The following is an 18,407-nucleotide window of genomic DNA, read 5'->3' as shown; positions in this document are numbered from 1 at the left end:
TATTTACCCTTGCAACTCGAAACTCGTGGGTGGGTGTTTTGGTTTTCTAATTGCGGGTCGTTTCTTCTGTTATGGGCAAGTCGGTTTTAAACCCGGTTCAGGTACAAAAACCACCTATTATATGGGTCAGATATTTGTACATTACTCTTGCTTAAATTAACGAAATTGCCCTTACATTTTAGGGTAGGAGGGTCTTTTTAATACATTGAAGGTGTAAATCGTATTATATTTATTGGACGGTTTTACCCCTAATGAGTCGATGGATACCGGAAATGTCCCTGCCTCTCGAGGCTCGTTAAGAAAGGGTATGATGACGGGTTATGGTTTCCGTAACGGAGTTAAGAGGCGGACGGCGGCCCAGAGTTTTTAAATATATTTTCTCTTCATTCGATGGGCCGTGGGCGTCTCTGAAAAGACGGGTTTGTCCTTGATTATCCGGCGCCCCTTTTGTTTCCGTAGTGCGCCGTACCTGGTAAAAAAGTTTAAAAAAAAAAAATTAAAAAAGATTTCTGGAAATTGGGCCACTTAGGAAGGTTCTCTCATCATGATTTGCCAGAGTGGTAAATAATTTACTGGGTACGCAGTTGAAACTCAGATCGACGGCAGGGATTTTTGGGCCTAGATATCTGACGGTTAGCTTTATACTTTTTTTTTTCTGATTATAAATTAAAATGAAAAAAATGCTAACAATCCAACGGCTAATAAGACCAGGGTGAGATCATAGGTTAAAGTAACATTTTAATGAAAGTATCATTATGTAAGGCAATTAGCAAACGTAATACGATTAAGGAGATTATTTCTTTTTGATTAATCACACTACTTTTGAAAGTTAATGGTCCAAGAATCGGCCGACCGCATCCGCATGTGTGACATATTTTAAATTTCTCTTTGATTGCTTGTGATCTATGTGGTAGGAAGAGTTTTTAAGGCCTTATTTGGAGTGTTTGAGTAAGGAAAAATGTATGTTGTTACTGTCTACCCACTCATTGCACTTCTTTCAATTTTCCCATTTAATGAAGGCAACTGCTTCAATGTACGAGACGAATAGTAGTAGCACCTCCTCTTTCGGCCGGGATCTGATCATGCAAGTCTCAGCTAATGATGGCAAGTCATGGCCAACCCTAGATAATATTACTCTGATTTGCTCTCTGCAGGGTCGCGGTGGTCGGAGAGGGGCGTAAGCTGCACCATTAATGTCAGCGTTGGGTGGCTACTAAATGACAGCCCATCGAGTGCTTCCGGCCTTTCTTGCCAACAAGTTTCTCGGCTGCAGCATCCAACAGCCAGTATATCTCCTCATTAACTTTTCAAATCTCCCTCTCTCGCTCTCTCTCTCTCTGTAATAATGTCTAAGCTAATTCTTAGGTTTGTTCTGTTCCATAATCAAGGGAAGAAACCGTAGTAATTAAAACCTTCAAAAAGGGGTTTTGCCAACTCGTTGTCGTTGTTTTAAGAAAGAATTCGTGTTGCTCGATCCTTATTATGGGTCTGGATTCAATTTTAGATCCATGAAAACTCGAAAAGACTTGTATCCTTCCCCCATAATGATAGCGAAGCATACCCTTAAAAATGGAGGCTGCGCCCAACTCAATGCCGTTGACCTTTCCCATGACTATGTAAGAAAGAAGATGGCATTGCAGGTTACTGAGAGACTTTTTCAGTCCCATCACATGATTTTGCTCCGCCAGATGAAAATAGATGGTTTAGCTCTGAATCTTCTTGACCGCTTGGTGCGGGAGGAGAGAGGAGCATTTCAGAGGGAATATGATCAGATCAACCATAGAGTTTCTAACCCATCGAGTACTGGTAAAAGATCAGATCAGCCAGCAGGAATGGCGGTCTTTTCAACTTATTGATGGTGATTTGTATTATTAACCGCATCAGAAAAAACATAGGTCATTCGTCTGAAGAAGAAGTGCTAGACTGAATTGAGAAAAATACATAATTATCACGGTGAAATGTGTCGTCAGAAACATGTACGAACAAACTATTTAGTTTCAAAACTTGATTCCATGAATTCAATCGGAAACGATGACCAAACAGAACAAAAGGCAAAGTTGGACCCTATCTAGGCTTTGGAAGCTAATCCTGCTTCGAGCTTCTGAATTGTAGCAACATCAGTCTTGAACGACTTGGCGAGGACGTTGTCATCGATGCCACTCCCAAAGAGGGTGCTGGGAACGGAGACAGTCCCTGCACTGGCGCTGCCGAAGGCCGAGAGAGCCAACGCCGGGTTCTTGGCATCACCGTTGAGCTGGTAGTGCACGAGTCCTTTGGGGAACACGAACATGTCCCCGGCTTGAAGGGACTGAGCGTAGAGCTTCCCGGTGGTGTCGACGAAGCCGACGTCGAGGGAGCCGTACACGAGAAACAAGAGCTCGGCGGATCGGGGATGGGTGTGAGGTGGGTTGACGGACCCTGCAGGAAAAGCGAGTGCTGCATAAGAGACACTTTGACCATTCAGTGCAGGGAATTCTGCCTTGCTTGCTTTGGTGACTGCGAAAGCTTTGGGTGGCTCTGCGTCGTTCAGGACCCGGAAGCCCGTGAAGGTGAAGAAGTTTTCATCTACAACGGTGACGTTTGCTGGAAGGAGGAAATCTGAGGTGAGGTCTGGATCACTCGCTCGGGCTACAAGAGATGTGGCCAGAGTGGCTACCAGGAAGAAGATGGTATGCTTCAGAATGCTAGTAGCCATACCTGGGAGCAACTGTTTGTGGGAATTGTGTTTTTTTTTTTTTTTTGTGGTAAGAGATTGATTGCAAGAAGAGAATGGTTTGGTATTTATAAGAAGAGTCGATGATGGAGGGAATGAGATGGTTGACGCCGGCGCTCTGAGATTATTATGTGAATGTTGTTCTCTTCGAGAAATGGCACTGGTTTTGTTGATTCTCTGTTTCGTTAGAGTTGAGGAAATAGCCGGTTCTGTTCTTTTTCTTGCTCATTGATTGATTAAGCTGAAACTTTCAATTTGTTTTCAAGTTGGGTGCCGACCCTTTCCTTGGTCTGCATAGGCATATAAAGGGATATCCTAATTCCTAAAGCTAACAATCCTCTTGTCAATTGGGTTTGTCTCTTGATCGACTTGGGATGACATCATATGATTATTTTCATCTCTCTCCGGATGATACACATAATGGTTATGGTCCCTAACATATTAAATCACACACAATTTGTTTTTCTCCCATCCAGATATACTAAGGTTTCATCGAGAAATTAAGGAGATTTAGTTTGACAAAGATCACGCAAAATTCAAATTCTGTAACAAAAGGTGATCGTTTGGAATGATGTAAATTCTAGATTATGGATTTAAGATTCTGGTTTTCTAACAATTTGACTTAGTGACAAAATAAAGACCTATATGAAATTAGATAAATACATTCTCTTAGCAAAACCAGGAAATTTTCATATATGTGTGTATATAAAGAGAATTATTGTAAATTAAAATATTCACAAATAAGTATTACAAAATTGAACCATTTTAAGTTCCATTATCTTGCATGCTGTCGACCTAATTCAGGTTTAAGAGCTTGTAAATTATTAGGTTAGCAACAAGTGGCTTTTAACGTTTTAGAACATAAATTTAATCATAAGGATGTTGATGAAGTTGAGACTTGAGAGAGCAATAAACAACAAACAAGCTATTGGTCTTCGACAACGAAATGGCTCTGTGCTGTTCATAAGAAGCTTCAGATTCATAAATCCGAATCACCTCACCTAAGTAGATTCAAAAACATATAAGAAGTGATAAACCCATTATCAAACAACATTTTGAGCAGTATATTTTGCCAGAAAAGTGTAAAATCGCATGGGGTTATCAACTCAAAGAATATGGAGAAGTGTATTTTCAAAAGCTTTCTGTCGATCCGATCACCTGCTCAGTTACCATGACGAAAACAGAGAGGGAATGAGTTTTAAAAAAAAAAAAAAAAAGATAGTTGGTGAGGTGGCTGCCATTTCAATGTTCTTACTAGTTGATTATTGGGTATAGTGGGCGATGAACACCAGAGATGAGTCATGGATTCATCTGTACTCTTCATCAAATTCATGTCGCTTTGTTGGAAGTTGAGTCCAATACTCATCCAAAATCACTATTCAAACTTTGAAATGGATCAAAAGATATAGAGAAATACCTACAGTAAGTCTAAAAAATGAACAAAAAATGACACGATAACATGAATCCTCAAAAATGGGGAATTTATTCACTTTTAAACACTTTATTTAGATAACTTGATCTGAAAAAAAATCGCTCGTTTGTGGAAGAACTTAAAACCAGCTTGAAGTCAGCTTCTAAGCCTTGGGAACTAATCCTGCTTTGAGCTTCTGAATTGTAGCCACGTCTGTCTTGAACGACTTGGCGAGGACGTCGTCATCAATGCCACTCACAAAGAGCGTGCTGGGAACGGAGACAATCCCTGCACTGGCGCTGCCGAAGGCCGAGAGAGCCAACGCCGGGCTTTGGGCATCACTGTTGAGCTGGTAGTGCACGAGTCCCTTGGGGAACACGAACATGTCCCCGGCTTGGAGGGACTGAGCGTAGAGCTTCCCGGTGGTGTCAACGAAGCCGACGTCGAGGGAGCCGTACACGAGAAACAAGAGCTCGGCGGATCGGGGATGGGTGTGAGGTGGGTTGACGGACCCTGCAGGAAAAGCAAGTGCAGCATAAGAGACACTTTGGCCATCAAGCGCGGGGAATTCTGCCTTGCTTGCTTTAGTGACTGCGAAAGCTTTGGGTGGCTCTGCGTCGTTCAGGACCCGGAAGCCCGTGAAGGTGAAGAAGTTTCCATCTACAGCGGTGACGTTTGGTGGGATGAGGAAGTCTGAGAGAATGTCAGGATCACTGGCGTCGGCAACGAGAGAGATGGCCAATGTGGCTACCAGGAAGAGAAAGGCGTTTTCAAGAACGCTAGAGGCCATACCTGGACTGGAGGAGCTGTCTGTAAGGGGTTACAAATGATCAGGAAGAGATGATTTGGTTGTTTGTGATGGGTCGTAAGACGAGAACTAGGTGGTATTTATAACGCTGGCTGAAGCCGGCAAATCTCTTTCTATATCTCTGGAGATTACTATGCTTCTTGTCCAACTGTTTCATGGGTATGCACAGGGCATTATGAATGGATACTGCAGCATAGTAACAAAGAAATATCCTGGATCAAACGGTTGAATACAACTGGAACGCGCACTACTTGCTTTTAGGAAAAGAACAGAATCCATCCTTGAGAATATCAGAGGCAGCCGGCGATCAGGGTCGCTATTGACCAATTACCGAGGAGGCTTGGCCTTCCCAGCCATATAAATACACAGCAAGCAACTGTTTTCCATCACAAAATCAACACACATATCCATTTCAAACTCTCTATTCAGTATTATCCCCACATGGCCTTTTCCTTCCTCACAAATGGCTGCTTCTTACTAGTCATGGCAGTCTTTACTGCTTACCCTTGGGTCCATGCAGGGGACGCAGACATCCTCTCAGACTTTCTCCTGCCAAAGAACTCCACCTTCATCGATGGGAGCTTTTTCACTTTCACAGGCTTGCGTACCGTACTGGAGATGGATGTCCCACCGACCTTCACAGTCTCAAAAGCGAGCATGACTCAGTTCCCTGCTCTTGAAGGCCTGAGTGTCTCTTATGCGCTTCTCCAGTACCCTGCCGGATCAGTCAACCCTCCACACACTCACCCTCGATCGGCTGAACTTCTTTTGGTGATCGACGGGTCACTTGAGGTGGGATTTGTTGATACCACGAACAAGCTCTACACCCAGACACTCCAGGTTGCGGACATGTTTGTTTTTCCCAAGGGGCTTGTGCATTATCAGTACAATGCAGACGCTCAAAATTCAGCCACGGCCATTTCTGCCTTTGGGAGTGCGAATGCTGGAACCGTATCAATGCCTGGGTCTCTCTTTAACACCAGTATTGATGATGGCATCCTCGCCGAGTCTTTCAAAACAGATGTGGCCACGATTCAGAAGATAAAAGCTGGTTTTGCTCCCAAAGCTTAAGAGTCTTAGCTTCACTCTCTTGGCATACCTAGATTTTTTACCATTGGATTTTCCAATTCTCTGAATAAATGAGTTGTCGTAATGTAGTTGTTGAAAGGATGATGACGTCTCTTCTGTTATCCGCAATATCAGAAGAAATTCTTGGACATCTACCACAATTTCCATTTCCAGGACCTGCTCCAAGGCTCAAACCTGTTCATTCTCTACATACGCTTTTCAGTTTCGCTTTGAAGTAAGAACTAAGAACTGTTACCAAAAATAAAAGGGTGATAATCTTGCGCGCACAGATGGCTTTTCATGTTCGTTATAGTGAGGACTATACGTGCTTTCATCGAGTGTATTTTTCACATGACATTATCACAATCAGTATCAAGCATCTTCAAAACTTGTGGATTCGTTTTGGATACAGAAAGATGTCTGCCCGAGAAGATTAAATTAGAGACTAAATTCAAGGCTATGGTTCTTGGGTGGACACAAGAAAGACTTAACACTTATTTGGCTTGTGGATGGGCCACAATAAAGTTGATAAGATCGGCTGTTGATGAAATTTTATCAGCCTCACTATTTGGAATATCAACCGCAAATTCTTCCTCTGCAGCTATCATTACTTCAACAGTGTCCAACGTGTCCAATTGCATATCCTTGAAACTGGCTGATGTCTTCACCTGCAGAACAAACAAAACAAACATATTCATAAAAAGATTGAAAGGTATTGGTGTAAAAATCAAAACTGAGAATCCGCAAACCTTCCATCTGCAAAGATGGTTTAGAAGTTGAAAGACAGATTTCTAACAACAGAAATACAGCTAAGAAGGTAGCAGTATTTTCAAAGCCCTCAAATCTACGAAATAGAGACAGACCAATATGCTTGACCACAGTTTTCCCGCATCAAATGTGAGGTTGTTAATAATTAATAATGATTAGACAAGAATGCCACTATACCAATATTTTACAGCATCACTCATGAAAATCCTCTCTTATTATAGCAGAACTGTTATCGATGCTAATGAGAATACTTTCAAGTAACTATGATTTCAAATTACTAAGGAAGAAACAACCCATTGGCTATAAGGCCCCATTTCTTACTCTTGTGTCATACCAGAGCATTGATCATGCAAGTACCCGTAAGAGGGTTCTCCTCTGATATCTTAAATTCCGTTTTGAAATAATGTTTATCTTCAGTTTTCAGAAAACTCGGCATCTGTCAAAGCTGTATATCATCTCTTGACTCTCTTATCTCCTACTCCCCACTGTATAAGAAATCAATGCATTTCTTCCTCATATTTTCTCAATTGTTCAATCAAAACAATAAGAAACAGAGAATGTGATAATATCTTAGCATTCACAGGTCTTTCTCTCTCCCAATTGACCCACTGCAGTTTCTAAATCACATCAGACTTCCTGTTAATATAAACCCCAAAAAATAGCTTGACCTCGTCAAAGATGTATCCAGTCTCAGCAATATTTCTATAAAAAAAAAAAAAAGATGAATCCAGTCTCTTCAAAGAATTTTTAGACTCTTCCAACTCCTGCATGGTTTGAAACTGAGAAATAAAGGGGCTCTCAATAAACTAAAAGTAATGGAAAGTAAAAGAGGATAAGCTAACTATTGAGATAATAAAAAAAAAAAAATCAACCACCATATTTTTGGAGAAAGATTAGAACTTCAGAAAGAGAATGAGAGGATTGTTGAAGAAGATAAAAACAATGACAAACTTGCTACGGACGAGATACAAAATCTTTCTTATGACTATGAGTGGAGCCCACTACAGATGACTAAGTATCAGTTATCTGCCAAAACAGCAAAGAAAGCAGGCAGCAATGCTGCAGTAAAAACGTTTTTGACAGAAACAAGGAAATAGAAGACCATACTTGCAAGAATGAGGCATGTAACATCAATAATTTACCGCACATACAGCAGAACGGGAATATATGGGGACCGAACTAATAACAGCCCACTGAATCGGTTTCTTCTCCTTCAATTTACTCTTTTATTTTTCATTTTTTTACCAAAGCTGAAAATCAAAGACAATCTTTTTGTTCTTTCATGAAGAGAATACAAACTGCTGAAAGTTTAGTTCCAGTCTAACAAGAGACAAGAATTTTTAACTTCTTTTCTCACGGAGTATTTCTATACACAATAGGACTAGAGATACCTTTTTTTTTTTTTTTTTTTTTTGCCAAATTTAGATTTGGCTGTGCTCATTATAACTCTTCATCTCTCATCATACTACTGAAGGCGATGGTGCCAATCCTTCTAATAGGTCAATTGTCGTAGCACAATATAGTACACGTTAATCCCTGGCGCTCGAATGGCACAACAGAAGAAACCAAAATGAGGTATACATACATAAAGACGCCACTTTAGCTACCCATACGGCTCCGAATAAGATGCAGAAGTTCGGATTTGAGTATAATAGAGGAAAAACAAAAGAAACAGCTTCAAAGTAAATGGAGATTTTTCTTCTCAAATTCCGTATAAAATTAGTCGGAAAATGTGGTAAGAAATAATAGAAATGGAAAGGAAGTAGTAATCGATAGAATTTGAAAAATACCTTGGCAGGATCGATGAAAGGGATAGATTTAAGAAGGTCAACAACTCGATTCGCAACCTCTTCTTTATCCAAGAACGTAGAAGGTGAACAAGCAGCTGCCTGCGCAAAGCCCCGGGAAGCACGAAGAAACCCTAGCACTGAGACTCTCGAACCATAATCAACAGCGAAAACCGTAGAAGCAGCATTATTCGAAGGAGAAGAGGACCGAACGATCCGAATTCCAGTTCGTAGCGCCTGCATACTTCAGCTTGCCTAGTCGGAAAACGAACAATCCCGAAATCGGAATCCGCAGGAGAAGAAAAAACACAGGACTTTCCTCGATTCTTCAGTCTTCGTCTATGTCGCAAGTGAGGGTCCCGCTTACAGGGGCGACAAAGGAAATAAAAATAACGCCTTCGAAGATGCCGCGGGATCGGCAGAGGCCGACGAAAGGATCAAGCTGAACAAACATATTTACAGTGTTGCCACTGTTGAGAACGTACCATAGACCATAGAGGATGACACACTTTAATTAACGAAATAAGATTTGATTTGATTATCTCATTACGGATTACCACTAACAAAAATGAATTGATTAGAAATCACACAACCACGCGTGACAATTTTCTATAATACTTTTTACCGTTTCAGTTTAATGTGACTTAACCATGGATAAATAATATGTTGTAAACTTTCTCTAAAGAAAATGAATTAATACAACTTATTTCAGATTGATTTCTGTCATTCACTTTTAAGATCTTTAGGCTACTGTCCTTTTAACTGAAAACTTATTTTAAAATTTCTTTTTAAAAAATTCTTAATTCTTTTCTAGTAGTATTTATGTTTTCATAAAAAAACTGAAATTTTTTATTTATGGTATATGTTTTTTATATTAATAATAAATTTATTTTTTTTACAAAAATAAGATTACAATAAGAAGTAAATGGTCAAGAACTAATTTAGTGTTTTTTTATTTTATTTTTATTTTAAATTTTTTTAGGAGTTAGAAAAAACTTATTTTTGTTATATTTTTTAACATTTCTTCAAAGCAAACAGAATTAACGATAAAATTTCCCATCTAAAAAAAGGCGAACACCAGAAATTTTGAATAAAAAACATTCCACTAAACAATTTTCTCATATAGTTGCTTTAGGATTGCATCCACCCATTCATCTGAACGGGTAAATCGAAACTAGAGTGGGAAATGCTGTCCAACCGATTTCTGCCTTGTCTGTTCACGTCATTAATATGTAACAACAGGCATGTATCTCCTTCAGTTGCTTCAGTAACTTGCCCATTTTTGGAATTTTGTTTCTTTCAAATATTGATTAAATCTTTGCATAAAAGATCTTTCGGTAAATCGATCACTCCAGAATCCATATTTCACTGTACCGTACCCACGAGATCGCAAATTTATTTATATAGAAACATGAACGTTTATAGCCATTGCCGACAAGCAATGGAGTCTCAGCTATAAAACATTCCTCATGCGTGGAAGGGAAAAACATAACACATTATGAATGTCAGATCTGCGCCGGACCTCAGTAAATATGATAAACTGTGCACCAAAACCTAATGTTTATCAAGAAAAACTACATGTTCAATGACAATGGTGTATCCAGTTAAGTATATTGGAAGCGTTGGATATGATACATATCAACTTGTTTTTATTCTTTGTCGAGTTTACCTTTAAGATAGAGAAGAAAATGGAACAAGGACTTACCAAGCAGAGCATAACTAACAGAAGGTCACGGTGCACGCCACAACTTCCAAGACCCAATTCCAGGTGGTCAATTGATTTCACTGCAGGAAACAACATGAGAGAGTATTATTCGTCAGAGAATACAGAGGACAAATCAGACCAAACTCTGTATATATATATATATATATATATATTACCAGAAGTATTGGTAGAAAAATAAACCTAATAGCACATACTAAAATTTAGAATAAACAGGCTTGTAAAGCATAAAGCTAAATGCCAGCATGCCACAATAAAGGAAGCCAAGATATACCTGCACCTTTACAAAGTATGTACATCTCAACTCAAGAGGAAATGATTTTCTTTCATCATCATCAGTTGCAAATCAGGGCTTCACGAGCTCAAGCAAGCAACAGAACACCAAAACACTGAGCTTCTGCACTTTGTACTGAAGTTGCAAGAAGCAGCTGTGGAACCAAGGAAGATGGAATAGGAAGAGGGACCACGGGTCAATGAGGCCAGTTCCAATCTACCTTGACTCTTATGCCTGCACTTATCCCGCTAATAGAATAAAATGCATTAAGCCAGCATTTGTACATTTCTTGCTCAAATCTACTAACAGGTGTGCAGGCATCGCCCAAGCCCCTTAGCGGGGCCGGGCTAATCCAAAATTCGCTTCATGTTGCTGCTGAAGAGACTGAAAAAAAAAAAAAAAAAGGTTAGGCAAGGGATGCAGTTACTCTCCACTTCAACAAATGGTAACAACAATAACATAAGACGAGCTGCTAACTCTTGACATCATTGTTCTTGAGGTAAGATAGATCATTGGAAAACCACTAATTCATCGCTGTGCACATAAGTTGAGTTATAATAATCAGGATGTACCTGAGGGAAAGGCTGATGAACATGCTCATGAGGATGGACATACGTCATTCCAGGGCGAGGGCAGGGATACTGTGAAGAGTGCATATGATATATTGCTGATGTAGAATGGGCGCCAACATGACCAGGACTAAATGGTGGTGGTGGTGGTGGTGGTGGAGCCATCAAGTTGTCAGGTGGACCATAACCAATAGGTGAAGTAGCATTGGATGTGGCACCCCAAGGTCCCCGAAGGTGTTGTTGAGGAAGTGGTCGCGGCTCAATTGGGGCCATTTGAGGTCTATGAGATGCCGATCCAAGCTGTGGAAATTCTGAGTTATAATTTAAAGCTGGGGCATACAGTGGCTGTATCGTATATGGTCCTCCACTAAAAGCAAATCCAGGGTCAAATCTCTGCACATACCTGAAAAACATATTGATCACAAGAGAAATATCGGAAGCCTGACAATGGCAGAGACAGAAAAAAAAAGAAAAGAAGAATGACAAGTTAATCAGCACTACCTCTCATAACTCCTATCGTAGTCAGGATCCTTTTTATCCACCTCACGGTCACGGAAGATGGCAACTCTATTGTTCGGCCTGTACTTAGTAGTAATAGGCTCTTTCTCTGTCCTACTTCTATCAGACCTACTGCTACCTATTGCAGAAGCATCACCCAGAACCCTGCTAGCATGGTTAACTTCAGGACCTTCAAAGCCAGATTTATCATCCAATTTTGGTGATGGTAAGGGAGAGCTCTGAGAGACATCTGAGGTCTGCAGATCACCACCTTCCACCTTCACCCCCTGGGGCCCAATGGTATTAATAGAGCTACTGAATATACGGGCTCGTGCTTTGTTGTATTCCTCCTTTCTTTCTTCCACACTTTTTGCAAAACTTGCCTTGGAAGAGCCAGCATTTGCACTGTGTGCCATTTGTGCACGCTTTTGTGGTCTTTGTTTAATGGCAACTTTAAAGACAGTACTGCCGTCTTCATGTGGTAGATTTATAGGAATATCTGCAAGACGGATCAGAGGAAGTCTACATTCTGATGTTTTACAAACAAGAATTCGGGAACCAGATCCATCCAGTAGAGTGGGATCTGAGACAACCATTGACTGAAGATAGTAATGCTGTGCAACGCGATGGGCTGCCAACCTTAGATAGGAAGTTGGCAGCTGCGGAAATTCCATCTGCTGTTGAGCAGGGTCACGTATGAACTTCAATACATCCTGCTCCATGCGCAAGACTGCAACAGATAGAAGCAATGTTTAGCAAGTTACATCGTGAATGCAGCAGAAATATGGCAGCTCGAAAATGACCCGAGAACAGATAAGACAACTTCATTAGACATAGAGAGTATTCAAACAGGACAGACAGGGAAGTAAAAGATGGCAAAGTTACAAGAAAAATAAAAAATGGGAAGTAGGAAAGCCCACTATCCCAGGACAAGAAGAATTCCCCAACAACGAGATGTTGAGAGAACTCAGCACAGGTAAGGGAATCTGAGTCCCAAAGGACATAATCATGCCACAATTAGTTTTTTTCTTTATTTTTAAGTTGGTAATAACCATATGACTTCCATAAAACCAAGTATGCAAATTAGATACTCCACAAATAGAGGTACCCCAAAATCTTGTTTTTTGTTTCCTTAGCTTTTGGCAAAGAACACAGATAAATCATATCTGTTACTCCAAAGTGCATACTGTCTTAAAAAAAATTGGAGGTAGGGAAAAAAAAGAGTATAAGTTTTATCAACAAATAAGCCAACTTAACTCATTAAAAAGTGCTAGCTCCCTCACCATCACATGGATCCACACCCCACATCAACAAACATGGATGCTGATTCTCTTCTTAAAGATGGAGTTTCTCTCAAGGACTTAGCTGTATTTAATCATTGACTACATTAACTCAACTTCATTTTTATTCGCTGTGTGTTCTTTCTTTTTCTCTCTTCTTGCGTGTAACTGCTTTGTTACATGCTCTATTTATGGCATGTTGCATGCCCCTTCTTCTCTTGACAAAATTCTCCCTCACCATTCAAAACAAATAAACTCATTAAATTCGCCCACCATAAGAAACAGTAAACATGACACTAGGGTTCTTAAAGACGCTGCAAGTTTTTGCAGCACTACTGTTTTTCACCAAGAATCTGTGCCCCACAGAAAAAATAGCTTTGTGCTCTCAGGACAGCCTTTGTCCTTTCCTCTCTATAGCAGACTAAGTGACTAGCCAAAATAGATCCAGCAAAAACTTAACCTAAAGTAACACAGATCCCAAGACCTTGGACTCCTCACTTCCCCTCATAATAGTATCTCAAGTTAGTAAATAAGGAAGGTTTTGCAAACATCGCAAGCAAGGTTTGCCATTTTAACAAAAAAAATATATCTTTTTCTTTTGGATATTGGTTACATGCCTAGATAGGCTAGAAGCAAAACATGATCACTGCATACACTTGTATAGGTATCAAGTGCAAACTGAATATACAAAAGCTTAAATTTGTCCACCTTATTTTCCTTACTATTCTGGCTAAGACATTCCTCACTACAAAAAAAATTACAATTATCTCTTTGCAGTGACAACTATAGGGAAGGTTTGACTAAACAGAACTTACGAAAAAAAGTTTTTTTTTTTTCTAAGAAAAGAAAGTTATCTTGATCAATTTACCAGCAGTCATTATATGTAAACATTCTGAAAAAAAAAATCATTAACCAGTTGATCTCATTCGTCTGGCTAAAAAATTGGCTAGAAAGAAAACATGGAAACTCCCAGTTCTAAATTAGGTTAACAAGGTTCTACAATACATCTAGATTAGTTGTCTTGACATTCACAAGGGTGCAAGCATGAAGCTGCACTGCCACCATTTGCTCATAAATTAGTTTTAGCAGTTTAAAAAAGTAGGGTATCCAGCCATTTGTCTGGATACAATTGCTAAGCGGTACCAATTCTATGTAGCCACACAGAAAAATACGTTGTCTGCAGTAGATAAGCACAAATTGAGTTCAGTACACCTACAAAAGTTTTATTAGTGCCCAAAGAGCATTAACCAGAAAAATAGCTTTACTCAAAATTTGATCAAATACAAGTTTAGAGCACTTAAAAAGGGGGTTGGGATAAACTTTAATTGGAGAAATTAATTTCTCTCATTCAAAAGAAACAATCGAAATTACCATACTTAAAGGTGTACCATTTTCGTTAAATAAAATTTTAGGTGAAAAGAATGCATGAAGTTGTTAATTACAACCTTAGGCTTAAAGGACAAGATTTTATGAGCCTAAAAATTCCCCAGTTTCTGCAGATTCCTACTAACAACAAAAAGTGATTCTAAAACTGGCTTTGATAAAACATCAGCATCTCCAACCAAAACCACATACACAAAAGGACTACAAGAAGGCATCATATAGAGCCTTCTCAAATTTGTCCCTATTCTCCCCAAATCCAATACTAAGAGATATCTTCCTCTAATGCGTTCACCAAAGCACGAAGCAGCCCTGAAAGAGAAATTTTGTGAAGCTTTCTGCATGTGATGCCAACACCATTAATATAATAAGGCTGACCAGCTTATCAATTGTTCCCCTCTGCACTACTTCAGACATATAGCTTCAAAAAGATACAGTAACTGATCCTTGACATAGACGCAGCCCCAAGAATTCCATAACTAATTCAATGCTTCTTTTGAGGTGACTGGTCAAAGACCAAACTATGCCACACCAAGACACCAATACCAGTAAGTGCTCACAGAAAAATGTAAAATGCTGGCCACATCACATTCCACTTCCTTTGTCTTTATACATTTAAGTTTATCTTAGATAGGAAAACAATCGAAACAATGAGCCCCATCAATCTTATCCCAATACTTGAACCACAGATGAACAAAAAAAAAAAAAAAAATGACCCACCAAACATCCAGCCCACAGTTGCAGCACAAAAAGAGATTTTGGATTTCCTGGACCTTGTGACAGAGGCCATGAAGCTACGGAGTACTGATACTATGTCAATTTCCAATCTAACGATAAACACCACACGTGTATAAATGCCACATTTTCTCAAGGCTGTAGAACGCAAGAATTTGAATATATAGGTACTAATGACAGCTTTATTTCGTAATGAAGGCCAGGTAAACCTACACTCTAAGTGAAGAGCATATTAAAATTTCAGAGCAGCTCTACCGTCCATAGTTTTTGCACACCATAATTAAAGATAACTAAACTCAATTCAAGAACAATTGTTCAACTCAACCGCGGACAGGACCACATAATTTATCCATGGCTATCTTCATTAAACGGAGCAGAGATCATGCAGTAGATTTAACCAGAAGCAAAAAAAACAAATAAAAAACAACTCCAAGAAAATTACAACTAATATCACAATTACCGGAAAGCCGTTCCCGGGGATTCTGCAAAGCTTCACGCAGAAACTGATCGACCTGGTTCAAGAGGTCCTCCGAGAAGCCCCCGTTCCTCTCTGATGCCAACTGAGAAGTAGAGGGAGTAGAAGAGGGCAAAGAGAAGCAAGACGATGAAGAGGAATCAACGAGCTTCAACGGCGACTCTTCGATGAAATCAGAAGCCGTAAAATTCGATGAAGGAGAGGTAGTTTTCTTACAGGAGACCATCAATCGGCTCATACTGCCGTCTAAATCCGCCAACTCCCACGAGTCCGGGGCTCCGGCATCTTCCACAGAGCCCTCCATGGCCGCGAAAGTTGGTAGGTATTTCAGAGCGCAACCTCCGTCATCGAAGCCCTAAGTCTACTAAGAGATCGCAGCCATGGGAGGAGTGCAGGCGGGGAATTGTAGGGTTTGAAGGAGGAATTAGGGCAGAGTATGGGAAGGAAAGGGATTCGCTCGCTGTTATGGGTGAGAAGCACGTTTTAAACCCCTCATGGGTGGAGACAGAGAGAAGGAAGATATCTACGGTTTCTCCGTGTGACAAATAGTCCAATCCCGTGGAGGATATATGCACGTGGCAAGTCTCACACGTGTGGAGGAAGTGTATCCTTTTCGAAGACATCCAAAGTATATTAAAAAAATGCTGAAATTTTATTTTTAACATGAAAAGTGTGCCCTTCATTAGCTCAATAGTCAAAAAGGTTTTTTTTTTCCAATAAAATAATAAAATATTTTTTTATACTATTTTTATATATATCGTAACAATAAAAGAAAGGTCTCTTTTCCCTATTAATGGCATCGTCTGTGCAAGGATTAGGTGTTTTTCTTTCACCGAACGAGGCAGGATGAAAGTTGAATGCACAAAGACAGTAAAGCAATTTCAGCCATTTATATTTTTTAAATGTGATAGTGTTTTAGGGTTTAGAGTTTAATTAAAGCAGATTTGTCAGAACCAGACCGATGAACCTGAATCGGACCATTGTTTAGTTCTCACAAAAAAGGTGTTTTTGGCTTGCAACCCGAATTCTTCAATACTTGGTTTGATCTGAACTTGAACTGAACCGGTTAGACTGATCCCAGTATTTCTTCAGATAAATCCCAGACAAAGGAGATCTTATAAACTAGAATTTAAGAGCCACGCATGTTTGCAACAGGAAGACGGTGAGTATTCAAAATAAAACTAATCAAACCCTGTTACTTCAGAAGCAACGACCATTTCAGACTTTAAAATAAATCATTTGCTTGGAATGTTCTGATGTCCATTTTCCAATCAATTCCACCCCTAATCACCTTTAATGGAGTCCAATTTGGTAAAATACTGGAAAAATGGAAGAATTTTTTTAATCAACCTTCTAAACTTGACTCCCACACCGACTTAACAACAAGATTGCCAGCTTATGCAACGATTAATACTTAAAAGATCCACAGACAATTGAAACTGAGTTGCTGTTATAAAGAGAGAAGAGGTATTTTTAGTAGGTTCACTTTCACCCTGAATAACAAGAACAAGTTATATTCACCAAATTGTGTATCATCTCTTTGAAGGATGAGTCTCTACCCATAGTTCACAAGGAGACGAGAATTCTTGATCCTGTAGCTACAAATTTTCCAATATCAACAAAATGCAGCCAGTTCACATATTGATTGAAGTATGAAAATAAAGGGCTTCAGAACAAAAGACAGCAGAAATACAAATCATTAAGATTGGGAGCTGATGTAATCACACACTAGTGGTTATTCTAAGGAAGACAAGCATTTGCTTTACATTAAAAAGATAAATGGCTTCAATAAAGACAGAAAAAACTCTGCCTCACTCAAAGCAACACAAGAAGTTTACATAAGAACAGAGAAGATTTGTGGATCGTCGGTGTGAAATAGAATGGAACATTAAAATGCCTATCAAGCAGGTAGCAATCAGTCGGTGAAAGTCATAAGAATGGAAAAGGGAACAAAAACAATTGCTTGTAGAGCATATCGCAGCGGCTAATCATTTAATACATGTGATTCAACTACTCGACATGCAAAAACCCGTGTTGCAAAACAAACACAGCACACCAGCCATGGTAATACTTCTGTTGTTCAATTCACCCTCTATATATTTATCTATAACATATTAGATACAAAAATACATCGAAACAAATTTCTGAAAATTTCCTTGAGATAATATAAAGCACCAGCACAATACTGGGTCTGTGGGAATTAAAGTACAGGGTAATTACTTTAGATGGACTTGGCCTGGATTTTGTTCTATGCTGTACTCTACATTGTACTCTAAGCTTGCTTTGACATCTCAATAAAAACTAATCATCAATTTTAAAATACATATATCGGACAATTATGCACATTAAAGTTATCAATTGTTAGGAAGAAGCAGTCTTGTAACTGCTGACTTACCAAAGGTTGGTACTCTAGGAAAGGAAATATTAAGAAAACCAAAGAGGTGAGAGGAATGTATATCGAAATGCAGGGGATCCTTAAGCAGTAAAGCAGATCAAAGAGAACTGGATGCAGTATCAGGTCTGACAAGATGACCGCTCTATCTAAGACATGGGTAGCAAATGGAAAATCCAGAACAATGACAGTTAGGCTAGAGCGATACAGTCTGAAGGCCATAACATATGACAGCAGCAAATGAGTCGGAAGATGCTAACTGTCACCTACCTCATCTGGTCTTAGCCAGATATCGAATATAAAAATAGTTGATTTATTGACAAATATATATCACTGGAGATGGTTATTGGCATGCTTATTTTAATTAGAATCATCTAGAAGACACTACTCAAATGCAACTGTGGGAAGTGAAAACTTTCATGTATTCACAAATATACTAACAATTTTTTTTAATCCAGAGTCATGATGTTAGGACTTAATTTGGTATAAAGTTATGGTATAAACTTAGGTCAAAACTCCTTGCGTC

The 18,407-nt window shown here is 39.4% G+C and overlaps 5 protein-coding genes across 6 annotated transcripts; 1 reads left to right on the top strand and 4 right to left on the bottom strand.

Annotated features, from left to right (window-relative positions):
- Nucleotides 1–2,068: 2,068 nt before the first annotated feature.
- Nucleotides 2,069–2,695, bottom strand: LOC137957236 (germin-like protein 9-3). The gene has a single exon (XM_068804982.1). The coding sequence runs from the start codon at nt 2,693–2,695 to the stop codon at nt 2,069–2,071; it is 627 nt and encodes a 208-aa protein (XP_068661083.1).
- A 1,546-nt stretch (nt 2,696–4,241) lies between these two features.
- Nucleotides 4,242–4,914, bottom strand: LOC137957243 (germin-like protein 9-3). Its single transcript, XM_068804989.1, has one exon. The coding sequence runs from the start codon at nt 4,912–4,914 to the stop codon at nt 4,288–4,290; it is 627 nt and encodes a 208-aa protein (XP_068661090.1). The 3' UTR covers nt 4,242–4,287.
- Nucleotides 4,915–5,373: 459 nt separating this feature from the next.
- Nucleotides 5,374–6,003, top strand: LOC137957282 (germin-like protein 9-3). Its single transcript, XM_068805039.1, has one exon. The coding sequence runs from the start codon at nt 5,374–5,376 to the stop codon at nt 6,001–6,003; it is 630 nt and encodes a 209-aa protein (XP_068661140.1).
- A 354-nt stretch (nt 6,004–6,357) lies between these two features.
- On the bottom strand, nt 6,358–8,951 carry LOC137956514 (uncharacterized). The gene is made up of 2 exons (XM_068804040.1): nt 8,559–8,951; nt 6,358–6,668 (listed from the first exon to the last, which is right to left on the bottom strand). The coding sequence occupies exons 1-2, from the start codon at nt 8,796–8,798 to the stop codon at nt 6,495–6,497; spliced, it is 414 nt and encodes a 137-aa protein (XP_068660141.1). The 5' UTR covers nt 8,799–8,951; the 3' UTR covers nt 6,358–6,494.
- Nucleotides 8,952–10,051: 1,100 nt separating this feature from the next.
- On the bottom strand, nt 10,052–15,985 carry LOC137955740 (uncharacterized). 2 transcript variants are annotated; one of them, XM_068802838.1, is made up of 5 exons: nt 15,475–15,985; nt 11,623–12,349; nt 11,125–11,524; nt 10,553–10,936; nt 10,052–10,340 (listed from the first exon to the last, which is right to left on the bottom strand). In XM_068802838.1, the coding sequence occupies exons 1-4, from the start codon at nt 15,791–15,793 to the stop codon at nt 10,886–10,888; spliced, it is 1,497 nt and encodes a 498-aa protein (XP_068658939.1). In that variant the 5' UTR covers nt 15,794–15,985; the 3' UTR covers nt 10,052–10,340; nt 10,553–10,885. The 2 variants fall into 2 exon arrangements, with proteins under 2 accessions (XP_068658939.1, XP_068658940.1); XM_068802839.1 differs by having other exon boundaries at nt 10,559–10,936.
- Between the last annotated feature and the right edge of the window lie 2,422 nt (nt 15,986–18,407).

Source organism: Aristolochia californica, unplaced genomic scaffold (assembly GCF_029961685.1).
Source record: "Aristolochia californica isolate CCGP_79_NKW_82.1479 unplaced genomic scaffold, dmAriCali1.0.hap1 SCAF_2, whole genome shotgun sequence".
Lineage (NCBI taxonomy): Eukaryota > Viridiplantae > Streptophyta > Magnoliopsida > Piperales > Aristolochiaceae > Aristolochia > Aristolochia californica.
This window is presented reverse-complemented; position numbering and strand designations above follow the sequence as displayed.